We start from the raw sequence: 21,664 nt of genomic DNA, 5'->3' as shown, positions 1-21,664 counted from the left end.
TTGCCATGTGGATTGTTTTGAGCTTCCCCAGTGGCTCAGACTGTAAAGCGTCTGCCTGCAATGCAGGAGACCTGGGTTCAATCCCTGGGTCAGGAAGATCCCCCGGAGAAGGAAATGGCAACCCACTCCAGTACTCGTGCCTGGAAAATCCCATGGACTGAGGAGCCTGGTAGGCTACAGTCCATGAGGTCGCAAAGAGTCGGACACGACTAAGTGACTTCACTTTCATTCACTTTATTTTGAGTTAACGGTAGTGAAGCACGTGAAAACTGAAGAGAAACTGCTGCTTTTGCGGCTAAGTCGCGTCAGTCCGACTTGGGCGATCCCATAGACGGCAGCCCAGCAGCTCCACCGTCCCTGGGACTCTCCAGGCAAGAACACTGGAGTGGGTTGCCATTTCCTTCTCCAATGCATGAAAGTGAAAAGTGAAAGTGAAGTCACTCAGTCGCATCGGACTCTTAGCGACCCCATGGACTGCAGCCCACCAGGCTCCTCTGTCAATGATATTTTCCAGGCAAGAGTACTGGAGTGGGTTGCCATTGCCTTCTCCGGAAGAGAAACTACTGCCCCTCATTTGACTTCTTAGAACAATTTAACTTGGGATTTTTCCCAGAAAAAGAGCTATTAGAAGACATAAAATGGGTCTTTTGCGGTTTGCAGCATCACATATGAGCCCTAGTAGTGTCTCCCTCCAGCTCCTACACTCCTTGAGCCACTGCTTGATTTAGGTCATCAGTGGATACCACTAACTTGCTGGGATCTCTTGAAATGTATGGGAACATGATGGCCATTTTATCTTTTCTTAGAATCATCTCTCAAGTCCTCCATACCCAGGTGCCCAGAATTCTTGCCTTTTTACTCCCCCTCTTCATTCACCCAAAGAACTAGAGAGTAGTTGGATTTACAATGTTCCCTGAGACAACCCCTCTCCAGTCTATTGGTGCCCAATTCCCCATTATTCAGGGGAATAATGAGCTAGGGCTTAAATTGCACCAGAGTTTCTGTAAATACCAACATGTCCCCATCTAACTCTGATGACTTATTTCCCATTTGAAGAGAAGAAACAAGGGGATTCCCAGGTGGTCCGGTGGTTGGAATTCTGAGCTTTCATTGCAGGGAGTATGGGTTAGATCCCTGGTGGAGGAATTGGGATCCTGCAAGTCAACCCTCCTTGGAAGAAAAGTTATGACCAACCTAGACAGCATATTAAAAAGCAGAGATATTACTTTGGAAACAAAGGTCTGTCTAGTCAAAGCTATGGTTTTTCTAGTAGTCATGTATGGATGTGAGAGTTGGACTATAAAGAAAGCTGAGCACTGAAGAATTGATGCTTTTGAACTGTGGTGTTGGAGAAGACTCTTGAGAGTCCCTTGGACCACAAGGTGATCCAACCAGTCCATCCTAGAAGAAATCAGTCCTGAATATTCATTGGAAGGACTGATGCTGAAGCTGAAACTCCAATACTTTGGCCACCTGATGTGAAGAACTGACTCATTTGAAAAGACCCTGATGCTGGGGAAGATTGAAGGCAGGAGGAGCAGGGGAAGACAGAGGATGAGATGGTTGGATGGCATCACCAACTCAATGGACATGAGTTTGAGTAAACTCTGGGAGTTGTTGATGGACAGGAAAGCCTGGTGTGCTACATTCCATGGGGTCGCAAAGAGTCAGACACAACTGAACAACTGAACTGAACTGAAGTCAACCCGCATGGCCAAAAAGAGAGAAGAAAGAAGATGGCATTGCTACTAACAAGTTTTGAAGATAAGATATAACTAAATATTCTGGATATAACTAAATATTCTAACTCTAGGACAAGAAAAATAATTTTTCTTCTACCTTCTAGGTTCTGTCTGTGTTCCCCTCTGTCATAAAAAATAAATTAACAAAGGTAAGTGTTGCCCTAAGACAATCAGACCACCAGGCTTTTTTCCAGCAAAAAAAAAAAAAAAAAAAAGTTTATTTGGGATCAGCAAAGAATTGTAATTTTGGGGAGGCAACCATGGTAAGCCACATGCAAATCCTCAGCAAAAATGGAGAGGAGAACTCTTTTATAGAGGAGAAAAAGAAGTTGAGAGGGCTACAGTAAGCAAAGAGCATGTGACTTTTCATTGGCTGAATTGCAACAGTCTCTTAAGATCTGAGCCAGAAGAGGCAATCTTTCTTCTTCCCACTGGCTCTGCTATCCTTGTAGAGTGTGAAAGCTTCCCCTTCTGGTCTCCTGACTCCATTTAAATGAGATTTCTATTTATTAATTTTTTTTAACAAAAAACAAACAGAAGCTTAACAACATGGATATTTCCCATATGCATAGGAGATACCCAGGAAAGCTGATTAAAACTTGATAAATGGACCAAGCTGCTACTTCAAATAACATTTTTAGCTAGAAGCAAAAGTTGGGGATAGTATTTGGGGACTACAAAGGGAAGGGAGCAATTCAGCAGAATTTGAAAGGAGCAAACATTTGGTCAACAAATATTTGTTAAACCTTGCAGAGATCATGGGAACAGAGAAAAAAATTTAACAGACCTCCCTGTCTACACATCCAGTTCATGTTATACTATAATTATCCATGGTGATAGCTCTCTTCCTGAAATAAGTCTTCTATCTACATTCTGTTGACTGAAAAAAAATTCACAATCTAAAAGTTGAGAATTATGTTTTGTTCAGTGGACTTACTGAGGACTTAAGCTTGGGAGACAGCCTCTCAGCTCTGAGGGACTGTTTTGCAGAAGTAAGGGAAGAACCAGGATATATAGGAACTTTCCCCCAAAAAAGCCACAAATAGTTGGAACATCAAGAGATTACTGTCAATTAAAGAAAAACCAGGCAACTCAAGTTTAACAAATTTAGCACTTTTCCTTGTACAGAAAGATGCAAGAGTCTAGACTCACCAAAATCTTTCCCTGATATACACCTTACCTATCTAGGCCTGTATCCTGTTTATCTCCATCCTGAATTCAACTACTGCAATGACTGCTGGCTTGATGGCCTCACCATCCTTTGTTTCCTGGAATGGCAGGTGATATTCTTTGTCCATAACTCTTTTAGGTAGTTAGGGAGAAGGTCAAATGTTCTTTCAAAATCTTTTGGACCTTGATTGTTTTCAGCTCAAAATAATCCACCTGCCAAAGAGACATATTCTGGGGAGGCAAATGTTACTCCCCTCAGAGGCATACTTTGGGTGGTATATTCTGCTACACTTCGTGATACTCTGATAACAAGGTGGCCCAGTGAGAAATTCAGCCCAGGAGACTTAGCTAGAAACAGCCCTTGAAGAAAAATGTTAATAGAAAACACATTTGAGGATCTCACTTTATCTGCAAAATGTGCCTTTGACTAGATACTTTTCAATTCTCAATGAAAGTCCAGAAGTTTACAATTTCAGGTGCAGTTTCCCTCACTTAAATTCCCCTGGATCGTAACCATCTAGGGAATTTCTCCTAGAATTTTGTTGGGAAACCAGTTTAGGAGCCAAATCTCTGGTTGTCTCCTGAAACCCCCCTCTGGGGTTATCCAGGGCCTTATAATTTCTTAATGCCCACAGGTCAGTCTTTGAAGTTTGACTCCTTTGCTCCAGGCTATTCTCAGAGTGAACCCAAGTGTTCTAGATGAGAAAATACAGGAACTGGTTCTCATAGTAAGTCTGTCTTACCCCCCTCCCCACAACTACTGCCAAGTAATTGGAGTGCTGTACCTCCCACTGCTATTCCTTCCATCTTTCCTTCACTTTTGAGATTTCTTGGCTCTAACGAAAGGGGAAAGACACACTCTGCTCTTCAGATCCATAAACTGATCCCCACTTCGACCAGTGACAGGAGTGTTGCATCTAAATAGGGTGAGTTATGGTTAGAAGGGCTGGTACTGAGGATGCTTGGAGGGAAAGGCCCTGCTGGACGGGGAAATTAAGATGGTGGGATTAAGAACAGACAGTGATCCAACTTGTAAGTACCAATGACCTGAATTCAATTCTGTATGAATCGCATTGATACAATTCTTAGAGCCTCTCCCCACTCTTCTACCCCTCCGGCTTCCTCCTCAATCTTCCTAAGCATAATATCATTGTCCCTTGATATCTATGGAGTATTGGTCCAGGACCCCCATGCCCAGGATACCAAGATCCAGGCATCAAGTCCCTTATATAAAATGGCATAGCATTTGCATTTAATCTATATATCTGAATCATCTCTACATTACTTATAATACCTAATACAATTTAAATTTTATGTAAATAGCTGTAAGTACAATATAAATGCTATGGAATTAGCTGACAGCACAAAGCAAATTCAAGTGTTACTTTTTAGAACTTTCTGGATTTTTTATATATATATATTTTTAATTTATGGTTGTGGTTTGTTGAATCCCTGGGTGCAGAACAGGTGGATACAGAGGGCCAACTATACACTGAAGCAGCTTGAATCCTGGTCTTCTCAACCTATTTAGGCCTTCTGAGCCAGGGATAGGGTATCACAAAAGAGAAGGCACCTATCCCTTATGCTGTGTTTGATGTAGCACTTGACATTCTCACAAATGCTCTCAATGCATATATCTCATAAGACTCTCACAAGTGTGAGGGACGGATGATTAGGCCCATTTTGGGGCATCATGCTCAGAGTTGAGAACTAGGATAGACATTCCACAGGGCCAGATGTAGTCCTCATGGTAAATGAGGGCAGAGAGCTAGTTTAAAGGGGAGACTTTTTCAAGCAACTCTCTGTCCTAATTTTGAACACAGTAGCTCTTGTGTGGGCAGTTTCAATCTTGGTACCTGATTGATTAGAAACAATAGTTCAAAATTGGAGCTCATTGTGATGACGTTCTTAACAACAGATCAAGATCATTTATAATGACAATAATTAGGGAAATGGCTTCTGAGAAGGGGTGTGTGTAGTCAGAAGTGATAGCCTGTTTCACAGGCTTTGGGGAAGTGTCATAAGGAAGACAAGATCCTGGGAAGCAACATCTTTCAGAGTCACTGTAGCTGCAGCCTAGGATTTCAGGGAACCAAAGCCTCCTGCTGAGAAAATATCTCCCAAATCTCTATTCAACTCCTGCATACCCTTTAAAGGTGACAACCTTTTGCAATTCACAAACATAAAGCTTAAAATCCCATTTTTTAAGGATATACACTCCTTTATGAATTGATCTGGATGCAAAACAGTTAGCTAAAGGGAAATAAGTTCCTTAATTCAGGTAGAAGAGAGGGCAGACAAGAGGTATTTGGAACTGTCAAAATAAACTTCATTAGTTTTTTACAACTTTGCTCTTGTCTCAGACAGGCTGTAGCATATTTTCATTTCTTGTAAACTTTATTATCTAATGAGACTTATCTTCCAGCCTGGAAACCAAATGGTAAAATTGGGTCCAGGTGCCTACACTGACAGAGAAAGGAATTTTAAGGTGGAGCTCAGCTCTTAGGGCAGTGTTGAGATAATGCTTTCTTCTCTCGTCCCTGTGGATCCACAGGTGGTCCTGGTGACTGAAATGGCATCCACTCTAAAGACCCTAGGCTCTCTGTTGGCTCTGCTGTTTCCTCTATGTGGGTTCCTTGTACACAGCCAGAACCTTTCCTGGAGGGAATTTATGAAACAGCACCACCTGAGCACAAATTGGGAATTTAGCAAGTACAAATGCAATGATCTGATGAGGGAAAGAGGCATTCCAAAAAATAAGAACTATCACATCTTCATCTATACCTTATGGCACAAAATTGTACATATATGCATGAGGAACTGGGGAGACCGCCACAGAAATGTATATATATGGGCCACATATCCCTTCGAGGTACTCAAGTGCATCCGGAAGAACAGCAGAGGCAATTACAAAGATTACAAGAGCTACAGCTACATTGAATTCCATTGCAGCAGGAATGGGTTTGTTGATGGCATAGAGGACATGCGGTTATTAGAAGATATCAGCAACTAGAAAGTCCACCCACAGCCACAGCTTTCAGTGTTCAGTGCTCCCAAGTGGTGGCCCCGCCTACATCAAGAGCCCTTATGTTTATGTACCAACGTTTTTCAACTACTTAGCATTTTTCACGTGGTTTCTTGCTCTCATAACTGCCCATGTTGCTTCTCTGACTGGAATACCCTTCCCCTCTCATTTATCTGATTTTCTTCTGTTTTTTTTTTTTTTTTTTTTTTTTTAAGATTCTGCACATATGGCATCTCTTTTTTTACTATCCTAGGAATTTTCCTGATATGGATTCTCCTTATACCTTTGCAAACTGAATGATCTTCCCATCCCTAAATAAATTATATCATTCCAATGTGTATGGCATGTATGTATGTATACAGAGTATGTGTTGTGTGATTAGTACAGGTGTTTTAAGTGTGTGTTATATAGCTTATGCTTAAATGTGATTTGTACTGTTTATAGGTTTAAAGTATGTTACATGTGTCTGTCTCCTGTGTGTAATAGGTTTCTGTGTGTGATGAATGTATAACTATTTATGCACTAAGCAGGGGATAAGATGTGACGTAGGCTTTGATGGTGGGGACATGTTGAGTTCCACCCAGATTGGTGGGTGTGGCCAAAGCTGATTAGGTATAAAATATTTAGCATGTTCCTGGCACATAGCAGGTGCTCAGTCAACAATGATTTTATTCCTTCCTCATCCTTTGACTTGGTATTTTAACTTTGAGAAAACAAACATGACAAATGCCCAGCAATTGTCTGCTCTCTCTAGGTTTCATTAAAAGTATCTGTAAGGAGGGTACTGCATTTTAGATGAGTTAAGGTCATATGTTTCCTGATGAATAAAATATCAAGTAGAAGATATGAACATAAATCAGTTTATCTGCTAATAATCATGTTCACTTGGCAGAAATATAAGGTAAGGTTGCTGCTGCTGCTGCTGCTGCTGCTGCTAAGTCGCTAAGCCGTGTCCCACTCTGTGCGACCCCATAGATGGCAGCCCACCAAGCTCCCCCGTCCCTGGGATTCCCCAGGCAATAACACTGGAGTGGGTTGCCATTGTAAGGTTCAGTTCAGTTCAGTCGCTGACTCGTGTCGGAGTCTTTGCAACCCCATGAATTGCAGCACGATAGGCCTCCCTGTCCATCACCAACTCCCAGAGTTCACTCAGACTCACATCCATCGACTCAGTGATGCCATCTCATCCTTTGTTGTCCCCTTCTCCTCCTGCCCCCAATCCCTCCCAGCATCAGAGTCTTTTCCAATGAGTCGACTCTTCATGTGAGGTGGCCTTTCAGCTTCAGCATCATTCCTTCCAAAGAAATCCCAGGGCTGATCTCCTTCACAATGGACTGGTTGGATCTCCTTGCAGTCCAAGGGACTCTCAAGAGTCTTCTCCAACACCACAGTTCAAAAGCATCCATTCTTCGGTGCTCAGCCTTCTTCACAGTCCAACTCTCACATCCATACATGACCACAGGAAAAACCATAGCCTTGACTAGACAGACCTTTGTTGGCAAAGTAATGTCTCTGCTTTTGAATATGCTATCTAGGTTGGTCATAACTTTCCTTCCAAGGAATAAGCGTCTTTTAATTTCATGGCTGCAGTCACCATCTGCAGTGATTTTGGAGCCCAAAACAATAAAGTCTGACACTGTTTCCACTGTTTCCCCAACTATTTCCCATGAAGTGATGGGACCAGATGCCATGATCTTCGTTTTCTGAATGCTGAGCTTTAAGCCAACTTTTTCACTCTCCACTTTCACCTTCATCAAGAGGCTTTTGAGTTCCTCTTCACTTTCTGCCATAAGGGTGGTGTCATTTGCATATCTGAGGTTATTGATATTTCTCCCGACAATCTTGATTCCAGCTTGTGTTTCTTCCAGTCCAGCGTTTCTCATGATGTACTCTGCATATAAGTTAAATAAGCAGGGTGACAATATACAGCCTCGACGGACTCCTTTTCCTATTTGGAACCAGTCTGTTGTTCCATGTCCAGTTCTAACTATTGCTTCCTGACCCTTAGAGGACTTTAAAATGAAATTCTGTTCAAGAGTGAGGCTTAAGACTTACACTCTGTTGAAGGAAAGAGGAAGTATATGGGAGAAGGAAATGTTGAAGACAGAAGTAAGTAATGTCCACAGTAGTTCTGTTTGCTAAATAGGGGATAGAGACAAAGGGTAAGAGAAATGTTCATGTCATATAATTATGCCCAGGGCAGGTATGTGAAGGAGAAATACTAAACACTATTATTCAGTCTCCAGCATCAACAAATGACTCAAACTTTGAAACAACTAGAAAAAGACCAAGGTATAAACATTTTTATACCTTGACAAACCTAGACAGCATAATAAAAAGCAGAGACATTACTTTGCTGGCAAAGGTCTGTCTAGTTAAAGCTATAGTTTTTCTAGTAGGCACATATGAATGTGAGAATTGAACCACAAAGAAGGCTGAATGCTGAAGAATTGATACTTTTGAACTGTGGTGTTGGAGAAAACTCTTGAAAGTCCCTTGGACTACAAGAAGTTCAAACCAGTCAATTCTAAAGGAAATCAACTCTAAATATTCATTAGAGGGACTGATGCTGCAGGTGAAGCTCCAATACTTTGGCCACCTGATGTGAAGAGACATCTCATTAGGAAAGACCCTGATGCTGAGAAAGATTGAAGGCAGGAGGAGAAGGGGATGACAGAGGACGAGATAGTTGGATGGCATCACTGACTCAACGGACATGAGTTTGAACAAGTTCTGGGAGATGGTGAAGGACAGGGAAGCCTGGAGTGCTGCAGTCCATGGGGTCACAAAGAGTTGGACATGACTGAGTGACAGAACAACAATAATATAAAAATTTTAAATTAGCTGATATTTTAAATTAGTTTGCATGCTGTAAGGAAGCAGAATTTTCCACCCTGAAATATGCCTCTTTGGCATAGGGATCATTTTAGCCTGGTTATTTTTTAAGAATCAGCAGATATGAGAGACATTCTGAAAACCAAATAGAAGTTATTTTTTTAACTCTTTTGTAGGAGACATTTGGGCTTCCTAGGTGGAGCTAGTGGTAAAGGACCCGCCTGCCAATGAAGGAAACAGAAGAGACATGGGTTCAATACCTGGGTCAGGAAGGTCCCCTGGAGGAGGGCATAGTAACCCACTCCAGTATTTTAGCCTGGAGAATCCCACGGACAGAGGAGCCTGGTGGACTATGGTCCATAGGGTTGCAGAGAGTCAGACACAACTGAAGCAACTTAGAATGCACACAAGAGACAATTACAGGTAAAAGGGAAATCTCCATTTGTAAGAGTGTCTTCCTGCTGTACCAGGAAGGTGGGTGGTGGCGACTCATACTCTAGAAACTTACCGATGGAGAAGGCAATAGTAAATCTGCAAAACAACCTTATCCTTGTTTACTGTGTTTTTCTTGATCATCTTCCATAGATTCCTCAACCTCAACATCTCCTTTCATTTTTAACTAAAGATGGTGTTTAAGGTGATGGCATCAGCCATTTTGGTGAGTTACTGAGCTTTCCGGGTCTCTGCTATTATACGTGTTATTAAACATTTATTTGTTCTCCTGTCAATATCTCATATAATATAATTATTGTACCAGTTAAGTTCCAAGGGAAAAAGGAAACAAATTTTCCTCTCAGCAACACCTTCCTAGAACTCGGGCCTCAATGAGTGGCCAGTGAATCTAGATTGGTCATCATGTTCCAAAGAGCTCCTCAGCTTTGCAGTGTTTTCAGCCTACTTGGGAATGAGCAGAACCCTGGGAGATAAAGAACTTTACCAACCAAACTGACAAGAGATTAGTATTAACAATAGTTCTAAAAGCAGATAGGATAGGGAGTCCCCAGAGAAAGAGAACCAGGAAGGGCTTTCTTAACAGAAGAGAAACCATTTTAGCCATAGGCATTTTGTAGTCTAGACTTGGCCACAAGATCTTAAGGGAAGTAAGGGAACAAAGGGAAAGCAATCAAGAAATAATTGTTCAGCAATAAAACAGTGTCTCAGTTCCTCTTCAAAGGACATACATAACAATCTGATAAAGTCTTTTGAGTTCCAGATGCAGGACAGAAAGATGCTGTTGACCGTCCTGACTTCAGTCAACTAAAGCTTGGACTCTATCAACAGTTCCCCAGTTCTACACCAAATTCTCTGCTCAAGCCGCTTAGTAATATGCAAGTACCCTTAGCTTAAAACTTCCCCTTTTATGCTGTTTGTGGAGACTGCTTTGGGAAAAATCTCTGGTGTGTTCCTAACTTGCTGTGTGCGTGCTAAGTTGCTTCAGTCGTGTCCAACTCTTTACGACCCTATGGACTGTAGTCCACCAGGCTCCTTGCTGCAAGTAATAAATCTTTCCTGCTCCTGATCTTTGCCTTGATTGTGTCTTTTGGCTTGACATCCATGTTAGGTAGTTAGAATAGGAAACAGGAGTCCAGAATGGCGGAGGCTAAAATACAAGGAACAGAAAAGCCCGTGAAAATAGAACAAAGGAAAGTCCAAGGATGGGACTGAGGACCTCAGGTAGAACAAACAGCATCCTGGCTAGCCCACTTTACATAGGGCACGCCCAAGGGGAGGAAAAAACAGATAAAAAGAGGAGCCAAAGGGCTGGGGCTCGCTCTCCGCGTCTTTTGGGTCGGTATGCCCTAAAGCCTCAAGGATATATTTTCCTTTTATTTTCTAAATAAAACACAGAGCGGTAACACTGATCTGTCCGAAAGCTATAACACGGTCTGTCCGAGGGCTGAGAGCTGTAACACAGTCTATCTGAGAGCTGAGAGCTGTAACATGGTCTGTCTGAGAGCTGTGACATGCTGAGGGCTTTAATGTCCGTGGCTACAAATTTTTGTTGTGACAAGATAGAACCGAGGAGATTACACTCACCTCACATCCACCAAGAGGTGAATTCAGTTTTCTGGTGGTAATAGTTCTTCATCAATGATCAATTTACATATGGGAAACATATTGTTTTTCTTACTTGATAAATACTGCTTTAAAATGTACTGGTGTATTCTGGTTTATTCTAGATAAACTGGTGTATTCTAGATAATACTGGTGTATTCTAGAGTCATATTTTAGGATTGTCTTTTCAGCTCTCCTACAATAATTTTTCACGAATACCTCACTTTTAAAATTCTTTAAAATTTGTTTTTATTAAAATGTTAAATGATGATGGTTCAAAGCAGTATAGGAAGAAAATGAATTTTAAAGAAATTATTAACAGTTGTAAAAAATTAGTAAACAATACAGGAGGGCATGGCAACCCACTCCAGTATTTTGCCTGGAGAATCCCATGGACAGAGGAACCTGGCAGGCGTTGGTCCATAGCATCGCACGGAGTTGGACCCGACTGAAGCGACTTAGCAGGCACACACACACACATTCTCAATTAAATAGAACTGGAAGACCAGAAGAGGGAGCTCTCACACCCTGTGAACAGAGCAGAGCCTAGCAGGGCTAGCCAGGACTTTCCTGGCAAGGATTCTGCCAATGAAAAGCCATGGACTCTTTGTTTATTATAGCCCTCCAACTTCCTTTTTTTTCTCTATTAAAGTGTTCTCTTTCTCTTGCTGTGCAGGGACTTATTTCTTGACTGCTTTTCTTTCGTTTCTCCATTTCCCCACTTCTCTAATTAGTAACTGTCTGCATCTGCTCTTTGGAAAGGGGGAAGTTCTGCAAACAAGAAACGGAAAGACTTTTGTACCCGGAGGATTCTGCAAGGTCTTGCTCAATTTCAAGCACACAATCTTCATAATCTGACCTGTGCCCCACTTTCTAGGCTCATCTGATATCACTCACTTTACTTGTTCTCTTAGTAGTAGTCATATGTAGCCACTTACAGTTCCAGGAATATGCCATGCACATTCCATCCACTGAAACTTTGTTCTCACTTCTTGCCACTTGGTGACAATCTGCCCTGTGTTTATGTCCCAGTTCCGTTCATGGCCACTGAGAAGCTGCTGGGCTCCAATCCATGATGACCCCTTCCTCTTAACTCATTTACATCACACATTTGGCATTTAGCATATGCTGCTTTGTATGGTTAAAATTTTTCTCATATTTTATTCATTCATTCATGTATTTATCTATTCAATAGCATTTATAGAATGCCTACTATGTGATAAATGTTGTGCTAAGCAATTATGGTAGAAGGTGAAAAAGCCAGTTTCCATGCAGTCAAGGGAGTCAAGTTCTCTAGAACAGCTTCTTATAACCTGGGGACTTCAAGAAGTCCGTGAACCATGTTCCCAAGTCCAAGGTCTATCTGCTTGCTGCACAATAGGCCAATGAATCAGAGATGAGGTGTTAAGGCAAGGAATACAACTTTATTCAGAAAGCAAGCTGGAGGAGAAGATGGCCAACTAATGTCTCAAAAGAACCATCTTGTTGGGGGGATATCTGGTTTTTTAATAGAACAGAGAGGTGTGGAGAAGCTGAGGAAGTAAAGTAAAAAGGTCATAAGTCTCACAAATGTTTCCGGGAATGGCCAGCTTCAGGGTGGGTAGGTGTTAATTTCTTTTCTGCCAGTCACAGGTGGACAGGGTCAGATTGTCTCTCTGTGAATAGTCAAGCAGAAGAGCAGACCATTAAGCATGATTATAATAACAAAAGCAGCAAAAAGCAAAGGTTAAAATAGAAGAAGCAGATCCAACATGGAGCAAAAATTGGCTCTTCCTAGTAACAAACCCACTGAAATTATATGGATTCTTCTTGGTATGTTTCCATTTGGGGACAGCAAATCAATGGCTTTCATCAAATTCTCAGAGAAGTTTACAGTCATTGGTCTAGTGGCTGGGATATAATTACCACACATATGCACATAATTATCAAAGATGCTATTAATCTAGTCAAAACTCATTTTACAAAGTAGGGTTGGTGGTCCCAAAGTAATTTATGTTAAAGATACTCTAACTGGAAAAATTTCAGATTTTGTCTGTCACATGGGATAGCCCATATTTTAGGAGTCAGCATTTTCTGGGACAAAGATATTATTCAATGGTCTTGTTCAAAGATAGATATTTTAACAAGATATTACACACATCAAAATTATAATAACTCCATAAACACTCTTATACAAAGTTTATTTCTGATCCAACAAAGCACTCTAGTTCACATCCATACTGCTGATGGTGAGCAGGTATGAGATGGGAAAAGGGAAAGATGGCTTGCTGTGACATCTTCACACTTTGTTCTGCATTCTGAGAAAATTTCTATCCCTTTTTGCTTTCATGAACTTTTTGCATTTTATAATCCTCAAATCCTCCCCTCAAATATTGAAGAATCCTAGCAATAAAGTATCTTATGACACTCATCAAAAATCCTAAATTTCCATTTGAGAAATGGGAGGCAGGTATTCTTGTTTCCCCCCACATAACCTTACGAGTAGCTATAAGTCCAAAGCTAGAAGTCAATTTGCTTCACAGAGAAATTCTAACTCAATTAGAAGGAATGAGGGAAAGCTATTAAGTAAATGTGTGGTTAGTAAAAGCCACCCTGCTTTGAAGACCTGGAGCAAAGAGCAGAAGAGCAAGACAGCAAATCTGATGTTTTCTAACTGAATTTACACTTCAATTATACTTTGGTATAATTGTAATATAATTTAACAATGAAAATAGAATCCAGTGAGTGCTAACAGGGTCTGAACAATTAACAGCTGGAAGAGTTCTGGGCCTGGAGAGAGGAAAGTTTGGAGGAGAGGATATATGAGCATGGTCTACAAAGATGGGTAAGCAACCAAGCAGACTAGGTTGGAAAGGATGATCCAGGAAAAAGAAATAACACCTGTAAAACTGTGAAGTGTGAATTTTTTTTAAAGTTAAAATTGTGGCTATCAAGAAAGTCTAAATAATAAATTCATGTCATTGAATAAGCTCATAAATAAACCCAATTTAATAAATTCATCAGCAATAAGGAAGTCAGTAACATCCAAATAAACAGTTCAAATGTGACTTTAGTTTACAGAAATGTATATTCTTAGCTGGATAAAATTCATTTGCATCAGCATTAACAGGAATGATGCACTGTTACCATTTTATGAAAGTTTATGTCTGTTCTGCAAATCAAAGGTATACACCTTCACAGTGTCTGTTCATCCACAGCGGGTCTGCTAGACAAATCCTGGTACTAAATGAAAAGACTCCCAGTAATCTCTTTTGTCCATTTCCAAGTCTTGGACAGCTTTCTCTTCTGTTATTGTTGTTATTCAGTTGCTAAGTTGTATCCAACTCTTTGAGACACCATGGACTGCAGGGTGTCAGGCTTCCCTGTCCTTCAATATCTCCCAAGTTTGCCCAAGTTCATGTCCATTGAGTTGGTGATGCCATCCAACTGTCTCATCCTTTGTCATCCCTTTCTCCTCCTGCCCTCAGTCTTTCCCAGCAATAGGGTCTTTTCTAATGAGTCAGCCCTTTGTATCAGGTGGCCAAAGTATTGGAGCTGCAGATTCATCATTAGTCCTTCCAATGAATATTCAGGGTTAATTTCCTTTAGAATTTACTGGTTTGATCTTCTTGCTGTCCAAGGGACTCCCAAGAGTCTTCTCCAGCACCACAACTCAAAAGCTTCCATTCTTTGGTGCTCAGCCTTTTTTACGGTCCACTTTCACATCCATATTATAACTACTGGAAAAACCATAGCTTTGACTATATGGCCCTTTGTGGGCAAAGTGATATCTCTGCTTTTTAATATACCAAGTTTGTCATAGCTTTCCTTCCAAGGAGCAAGCATCTTGTTTAGAAAATGTATGGAGATCATTATGACTGATGTGAAAAGAAGAAGGAAGTCACAAGAAATAGTCTGATACAGCAATAGGCCAAAGAATAAACTATCACACACCCAAATTGACCAATGAGCTAAGAGTTGAAGGCCGTCTTCAGTGTCAGGAATTCAATTCCACAGAAACAATAAAACTAAACCTCACAAAGGAACTTGGAACTCATCACCTAGCATCAGCCTCTGACTCATCGTTCTGGCCATCACTGGCTGGATGCCTGACACAGAAATACATCAGCAACCATGAAAGAAGGAGCATTCTAAGAGGTCTGAATATGGTTGATAATTGTTATAATAAGTATTAGATTGAAGACTGATCTGTTATTTCAGGACAGGGCTTTGAGACTGTTACTTTTGCAGTCAGCAATCAAATAAAGGACTAGAGAATAGAATATACAAAATAACAGGCCATAGACCTAATCCCTTCTCAATGAGGCATGGGTATGGAGAAAACATAGATAATAGAGACCCTATCAGATGCCCTGAACTTGCTTTAGAATTTTAGGGCCGGCACAAGGGCCCAGCCAATCACTGGGGTCCATTTCCTGCACAGGGAGCATCTGATGGGATTCAGGACATGTTACTACTGAATATGGCACCCTGGCATATTGAGGGCTTCCCAGGTGTGCAATGGTAAAGAATATGCCTGCCACTGAAGGAGACGTAGTAGACGCAGATTCTATTTCCAAGTGGGGAAGATCCCCTGGAAAAGGAAAAGGCACCCACTCTAATATTCTTGCCTGGAAAATTCCATGGACAGAGGAGCCTGGTGGACTACAGTTCACAGGGTCACAAAGAGTCAGACATGACTCAGCATGCACGCATTAGCTTATGGAATATTTCAAGCTAAAGGAATTTGAGAGATGGAAGATAGTGCAGGAAGGATTTTCTGACCTTCTGAAGCAGATCAAGAGATCTTCATGTGAGAGGAGCCCTCCCTATGCCTAAGGGGAAAAGAGAATCTTTATCTCTGATCTAGATGAATAGGTCTTGAAAGTTTCTCCTTTCTTACTACACTTAGCTTGTACCTCTGTTCTTTCACATCTGTCCATGTCTTCCCACTTTTTGTCAAACCTAGCATAAAAATGCTTAGGTTTAATCACTTCTTAGGGTCTTCATTTCCTAAGAAGTGTTCCTATGTTCCTTATACTAAATAAATTTGTATGCTTTTATCTTACTAATCTGTCTTTTGTTACAGGGACCCCAGCCAAGAATTTAGAAGCGTAGAAGGAAAAGATATTTTTTCTCTCCTACACTTCAAAGGTTTGGGATAATTTAAGAGAGTTAAGAGAGGTATATTCCCCCATTCTTATATTCCCCCATCTGTCTTGCACCTTACTTATTATAGCAAGACAAGAATTCATCTGCCTGAATTAGGACAAAGTGGAAACATTATCTCAGGAGTCAAGCATAGGCCCAGTCTTAAAAACTTGGCCATTGGGTGAAAATCAGTGTCAGCCAAGAAAAATGGTTCTCTACTAAGAATCACTGTGGAGTTAATCAAACATAGATATGCAAAGACCTCAGTCCCCCAAATTCTGATTCAGTAGGCCTAGGATCTTGACATTATAAAAAAATTTATAGGCAATTCTGATGTGAGGTCAGGATTAGGGGACCCCTATCTAGGGACATGGATAACTTGATATTGTTTTTCTCTTTAGTAGACTTCGAATACAATCAAGTTGTGGAACTTCAAGGAGAAGGGAGACTATTCTAATACATAGGCTGTAGAAAAAGATACTTGAGTGCTAGGCAAACAGACATCTTAAAACATTTTTTTAAATTAATGGACTTGTTGGTTCAGAGCAATTTTATTTTATTTTTTAAAGATATTTATTTATTTATCTAGGCTGTACTGGGTATTCACTGCAGTGTGTAAGCTTCTCTAGTTGTGTTAGGCAGGCTTCTCCTGTTGTCTGGTGCTCAGGTTTATTTGTCTCACAGCACGTGGGATCTTAGTTCCCAGATCAGAGATCGAACTCTTGTCCTCTGCATTGGAAAACAGATTCTTCATCACTGGACCACCAGGGAAGTCCCCAGGACAAAATTTTAGATTCACAGAAAAATTGAGTAGAAAGTACAAAGAGTTCCCATATGCCTCTTCTTCCTTTTCTCTTCTCCTAACCACACAGTTCCCAATTTTCCTATTATTAACATTTTGTTTTACTGTAGTGCTTGTTACAACTGATGAGTCAGTATTAATACATTAATACTGGGACTTCCTTGATGACCCAGTGTTAGAATCCACCTTGCCGTGCAGTGGACCCAGGTTCAATCCCCGGTGCAGGAACTGAGATCCCACATACCACAGAGCACCTAAGCCTACCCCTGCGCCTGTGCTCTCGAGTCTGGGTGCAGTGAACCCACATGTGACAACTAGAAAGTCCGTAAGGCACAACAAAATAGCTCACGTGATGCAACTAAGACCAGATGCAGCAAATAAATCAATAAAATTATTTTTTAAAAAATACATTGACTAAAGTCCACAATTTACATTAGAATTTGTTCTTGCTGTACACATTTTTGACAAGTGCATAATGTCATTGTACGGGAAGAAAGTTTTCCTTAGCACTCTTATGGTCCTTGGCTGGGTCTGAAAATTCAGCTGACAAAGATCAATAGAAGAAAAGCATACAATTTTTATTAAATATTCACATGCTCATGGGAGCATTCACAGGAAAATGAAAATCCAAGTAAGTGAACACAGCAGGAAGCTTTTATACCCTTTAGACAAAGAAACAATACCTCTGTAAAGAATTGACAAAACAAAGGGGTTTGGTCTCTGGATAGTATACCAGAGACCAGAGTTGGTATACCCCTTCACCCTACTAGTAAATGGTGAAGTAAATGTGTAGTAAATGGTGAAGAAGTAACTAAACAGATAGTTTTTGAGATTCATTTGCAGATTCTACTGGTGTCCTCACTGGGATGATGACAGTCTCTCTCCAGTAAAAGGAAAATTTATTTTCTGCCTTTGGACAGAAAGAGGGAAGCTTGTTTTGCACTTCATGATTCTTAATTGCCTTCAATACAAAATAATTTTTATGTCAAAGAGCCATATTTTGGGATGACATGTTCTGGTTTCTTTCAATATGAACATGGAACATCTCTCCATTTATTTATATCCTCTTTTGATTTATTTCATCAGAGTTTTATAATTTTCCTCATATTGATCTTGTACATATATTTTATTAGATTTACACCTAAGTATTTCATTTTTCTTTGGTGTTAATGGAAATGTTAGTGTCTTTATTTCAAATCCCAATTGTTTATTGCTGGTATATAAAAAAGCAATCAATTTTTGTGTTTTAACCTTGTATCCTGTAACTTTGCTATAAACAGACTAAATTTTACCCTGAAGATTATTTGAGCCATTAAAAGTATTGGGCAAGAGTGTTTCACTGTTACATTTATGTTCAAGAAATGTTAATCTGGAAATAATGTGTAGAATGGATTGGAAGCAAAAGAGACTATAAACAAAGAGTCCATGTAGGAAACTTTTATGTGAGTCGTCTATGAGGCAATAGGTTCTGAATAAAGATATTGCAGCCCCAACAAAAAGGTACGAAAAGGTTTATCAGGCAAATACCCTAAATGCGCCCTGCTTCATATGTATGGGTCTCTTCTCACAGTTTCCTCTTTGGGATGCCCTTGCCATCTTCTTTACCTAACTTCTAATTAATCCTCAAAACTCAGGGCAGGTGTTGTGCCTTCCAAAAATACTTCCTTTCTACTGTCTCCAGACAATTACCTTGATCACAGCTGTTAAGTGCTACTTATATTTATTAATATATTATGTATTAGTCCATTAACCTATCTCTATCACGAGCTCATGAATCAGAGTAGCTCAGTAGCTGGCCTAAAAAACATACATAAATGAATAGTTCATTCAAGTCTATTGTTGAAATCCACATACCAAGTATGTGGCAGTTACTACATCAGATTTTCATGTATATTTTCTCCTAAAGAACTGAAATCATTAAAAAAAAAAAAAAAAAGAAGTTCAAGTAAGGAAGGAAACACCATTTCATATCAGGAAGTGATCAGTTCCTCAAAACTGTGTTTTGAGTCTCATTATTTTTAAAATAAGCTTACTCTCCCTGTGTCTACAGTGTAATTGATACTATTTTAAACAGCAGGTTTGAAAATCTAAGTGTTTCATCCATACTGTCCACAAGAAATTCATCTTCCAAGCTCTAGGTTTCTCTTTCTTAGGGTTCAGAACCCTTCCGCACACAGGCAGACCTAGCATGCCTGGGAGGAGAACAACAGACAAAAGCTTCTGGTCTTGGGACTAAGTACTGCTGCTGGAGCCCCATCCTGGAGACCTGGTAAGCCCCACAGCTGGGGAGCGAGTGGGCGGTGAAGATAACTGGGAGATCCAGGTCAAATAGAAGGTGGGTAAATGTTTCAGGAAGCAAGAGACAAGGTTTCTTTTCCTTTGTAAAAACTATTTATTTATTTGGTTGTGTTGGGTCTTAGTTGCTGCATGCAGGATCTTTGATCTTCATTGTGGCATGCTGGATCTTTAGCTGTGGCATGTGGGATCTAGTTGCCAGACCAAGAATTGAAGCTGGGCCCCCTGCATTGGGAGCTCAGAGTCTTAGCTACTGGACCACCAGGGAAGTCCTGGGAAGAGACAAGGTTTCTGACGTGGGCAGCATCAAGCATCAAAGGAATGCAGGTCGAAGAGAAGAACAAGATATACCAATCAGAGTAAAGGTTGTCTTACCTCAAATTCCTCCTCACTGGGCTTTAGTTTCTTCAAAATTGTGAGACTCAAGTGAGAAAGGAGATGGTTAAAAAAAAAAAAAGAGCTATGAAATCTTAAAAGGCAGAGTGAAAATATGAATGGTTATGAGCAATAATTTCTCTCTTATTGCTTCTACTGCTACGATCTATTTTCTCTCTCCTTGCACAGAAAAGATGGGGCCACATCTTCTGGGACGTTCTTCCCTCCTCTTATTGCTGCTGGGAATGTGGTGGTCAGTGCGTCCACTTTGTGCTGTGCCAAAAGGTCTCACCAAGGCTCGCTGGTTTGAAATTCAGCACATACAGCCAAGGCTTCTCCAGTGCAACAAGGCAATGAGTGGTGTCAATAACTACACTCAGCACTGTAAACCTGAAAACACCTTTTTGCACAACGTCTTCCAGGATGTGACTGCCGTCTGTGATATGCCCAACATCATCTGTAAGAATGGCCGGCACAACTGTCACCAGAGTCCAAAGCCCGTCAACCTGACTCAGTGCAATTTCATCGCGGGAAGGTATCCTGACTGCCGCTACCACGACGACGCCCAATACAAGTTCTTCATTGTTGCCTGTGACCCCCCTCAGAAGACCGACCCCCCTTATCATTTGGTTCCTGTACACTTAGATAAGGTTGTTTAAATCACTTTGCTTCTCGCTCAGCACAAATTCTCTTATGATCTCCTCTGATTTTCTTGTCTTTTATTGATTTTCCTGGTTCCCATAGAAGGAAAAAGGAGAGTATTGGAAAAATTAGAGTGGAAAAAATGAGGATACCAGATCAGAGTTGGAACAACAACAAAAAAGTCAGATGCTTTTCTGCCTTGGAGCTCTGTGTTTTGAAGGAAGGTAGTAGATAAAAGGGTAAAGGAGGGTCCAGACCTCCATATTTTTAACCTTAGGAATTTGGCCAACGTTTGCTGTATTGTGTTCAGAGCAATAAAACCATTTTTGGTTGCATTATAATGAGTGTGTGTATAAGTATGTTTGAGATCCCTTTCGAGTCATTGCCAGCCTGGAGCTATCTAGGCCTGCATTTGCCAACATTCCAAGAACTACTTTGGCCCTAGGCAAACTTTGAGATTATTTAGCAACTGGGGCCTCGGCCATGTCCCTCTTCCTTGTGTTTCTGGGATTAAAGAGAAAGAAAATTCTCCATCCCTTCAAGCTCTGCTCATAGCTTTACATATTTCCCCTGAAATACTTGTCTGTGTTTGTTGGAGGTGGCACTGATACAGAGTGCTAATGGCATTTCACACACAGGTTCTAACACTGGTAACTGAGGCATCCTAGATCTTAACTATTTATTTCTATATTTAATCAGATAATGTTTTAAATATAAATAGTTGAAGGGGACTTCCCTGGTGGTAGAGAGGATACAGGTTCAATCTCTGGTTCGAGAAGATTCCACACGCTGAAGAGCAACTCACCCCATGCACCACAACTACCGAAGCCCCTGTGCCTAGAGCCTGTGCCACTAAACCAGAGAAGCCCCTGCAACCGGAAACCCGCTAATCGCAACAAGGAGTAGCCACCACTCACCGCAGCTAGAAAAAGCCAGTGAGCAACAATAAAGACCCAGCTCAACCAAAAATAATAATAAAAAAAATAATAGTGATAATAATCCACAGTAACCTTAGAGTCAAGTCTCCCATTCTCTACTAGAATGAACAAAGAGAAAGTATTGATCACGGAGGGAGTCGGGGTGCGGAGCAGGGGAAGCACTGGGAAACTAAAAACATTTTTGTTCTACCCATTGGGGTTTTGGAACAGATTTTTTTTTTTTTTTTTTGATCATATACATCTTTGTTTACTGTAACAAGAGGTTTAATCAGCCTAAGGGAGTTGTGACATTCATTCAGCTGTCCCTTTGAGGGGTCAGACTCATCGATACCCTTTAGACTCTGGCTCCTGACACATTGCTCACTCTGGTGGGTGCCCAATCTTTTGCCTCAGTTCCTGCTATGATATCGTGTGTCATAGGATTTCTTTCCCTTTGTACCTCCGCTTCCAACGCTTGGTAAGAGAAAGTGCGTATGGTTCACCCTAATGACACTGTACCTCGTTTTCAACTTGTGTGTCTTATTTCCTAATCACCCATCATGAAGGGCGTGGCTGTCATGGAGCAGGAGGAAGCGGTGTCTGGAGGCGTTCCTGGTAGTCACAGCCGGTGCTGTGCTGCTCCTGGCAGCTAGAAGGCAGAGAGTCCAGGGAGGCT

The 21,664-nt window shown here is 40.9% G+C and overlaps 1 protein-coding gene and 1 long non-coding RNA gene across 3 annotated transcripts; both read left to right on the top strand.

Annotated features, from left to right (window-relative positions):
- The first annotated feature begins 3,665 nt into the window (after positions 1-3,665).
- LOC113899413 lies at positions 3,666-6,271 on the top strand. Its single transcript, XR_003512910.1, has 2 exons — positions 3,666-3,838; positions 5,467-6,271. It is a non-coding gene; the product is annotated as an uncharacterized LOC113899413 (long non-coding RNA).
- Positions 6,272-18,731: 12,460 nt separating this feature from the next.
- RNASE6 (ribonuclease A family member k6) lies at positions 18,732-20,412 on the top strand. 2 transcript variants are annotated; one of them, XM_027553411.1, is made up of 2 exons: positions 18,732-19,028; positions 19,619-20,412. In XM_027553411.1, the coding sequence occupies exon 2, from the start codon at positions 19,624-19,626 to the stop codon at positions 20,086-20,088; it is 465 nt and encodes a 154-aa protein (XP_027409212.1). In that variant the 5' UTR covers positions 18,732-19,028; positions 19,619-19,623; the 3' UTR covers positions 20,089-20,412. The 2 variants fall into 2 exon arrangements, with proteins under 2 accessions (XP_027409212.1, XP_027409213.1); XM_027553412.1 differs by having other exon boundaries at positions 18,760-19,094.
- Positions 20,413-21,664: the final 1,252 nt, after the last annotated feature.

Source organism: Bos indicus x Bos taurus, chromosome 10, assembly GCF_003369695.1.
Source record: "Bos indicus x Bos taurus breed Angus x Brahman F1 hybrid chromosome 10, Bos_hybrid_MaternalHap_v2.0, whole genome shotgun sequence".
NCBI classification, from domain to species: domain Eukaryota; kingdom Metazoa; phylum Chordata; class Mammalia; order Artiodactyla; family Bovidae; genus Bos; species Bos indicus x Bos taurus.
Note: the sequence above shows the minus strand (reverse complement) of the source record. Positions and strands in the feature narration are given on the sequence as shown.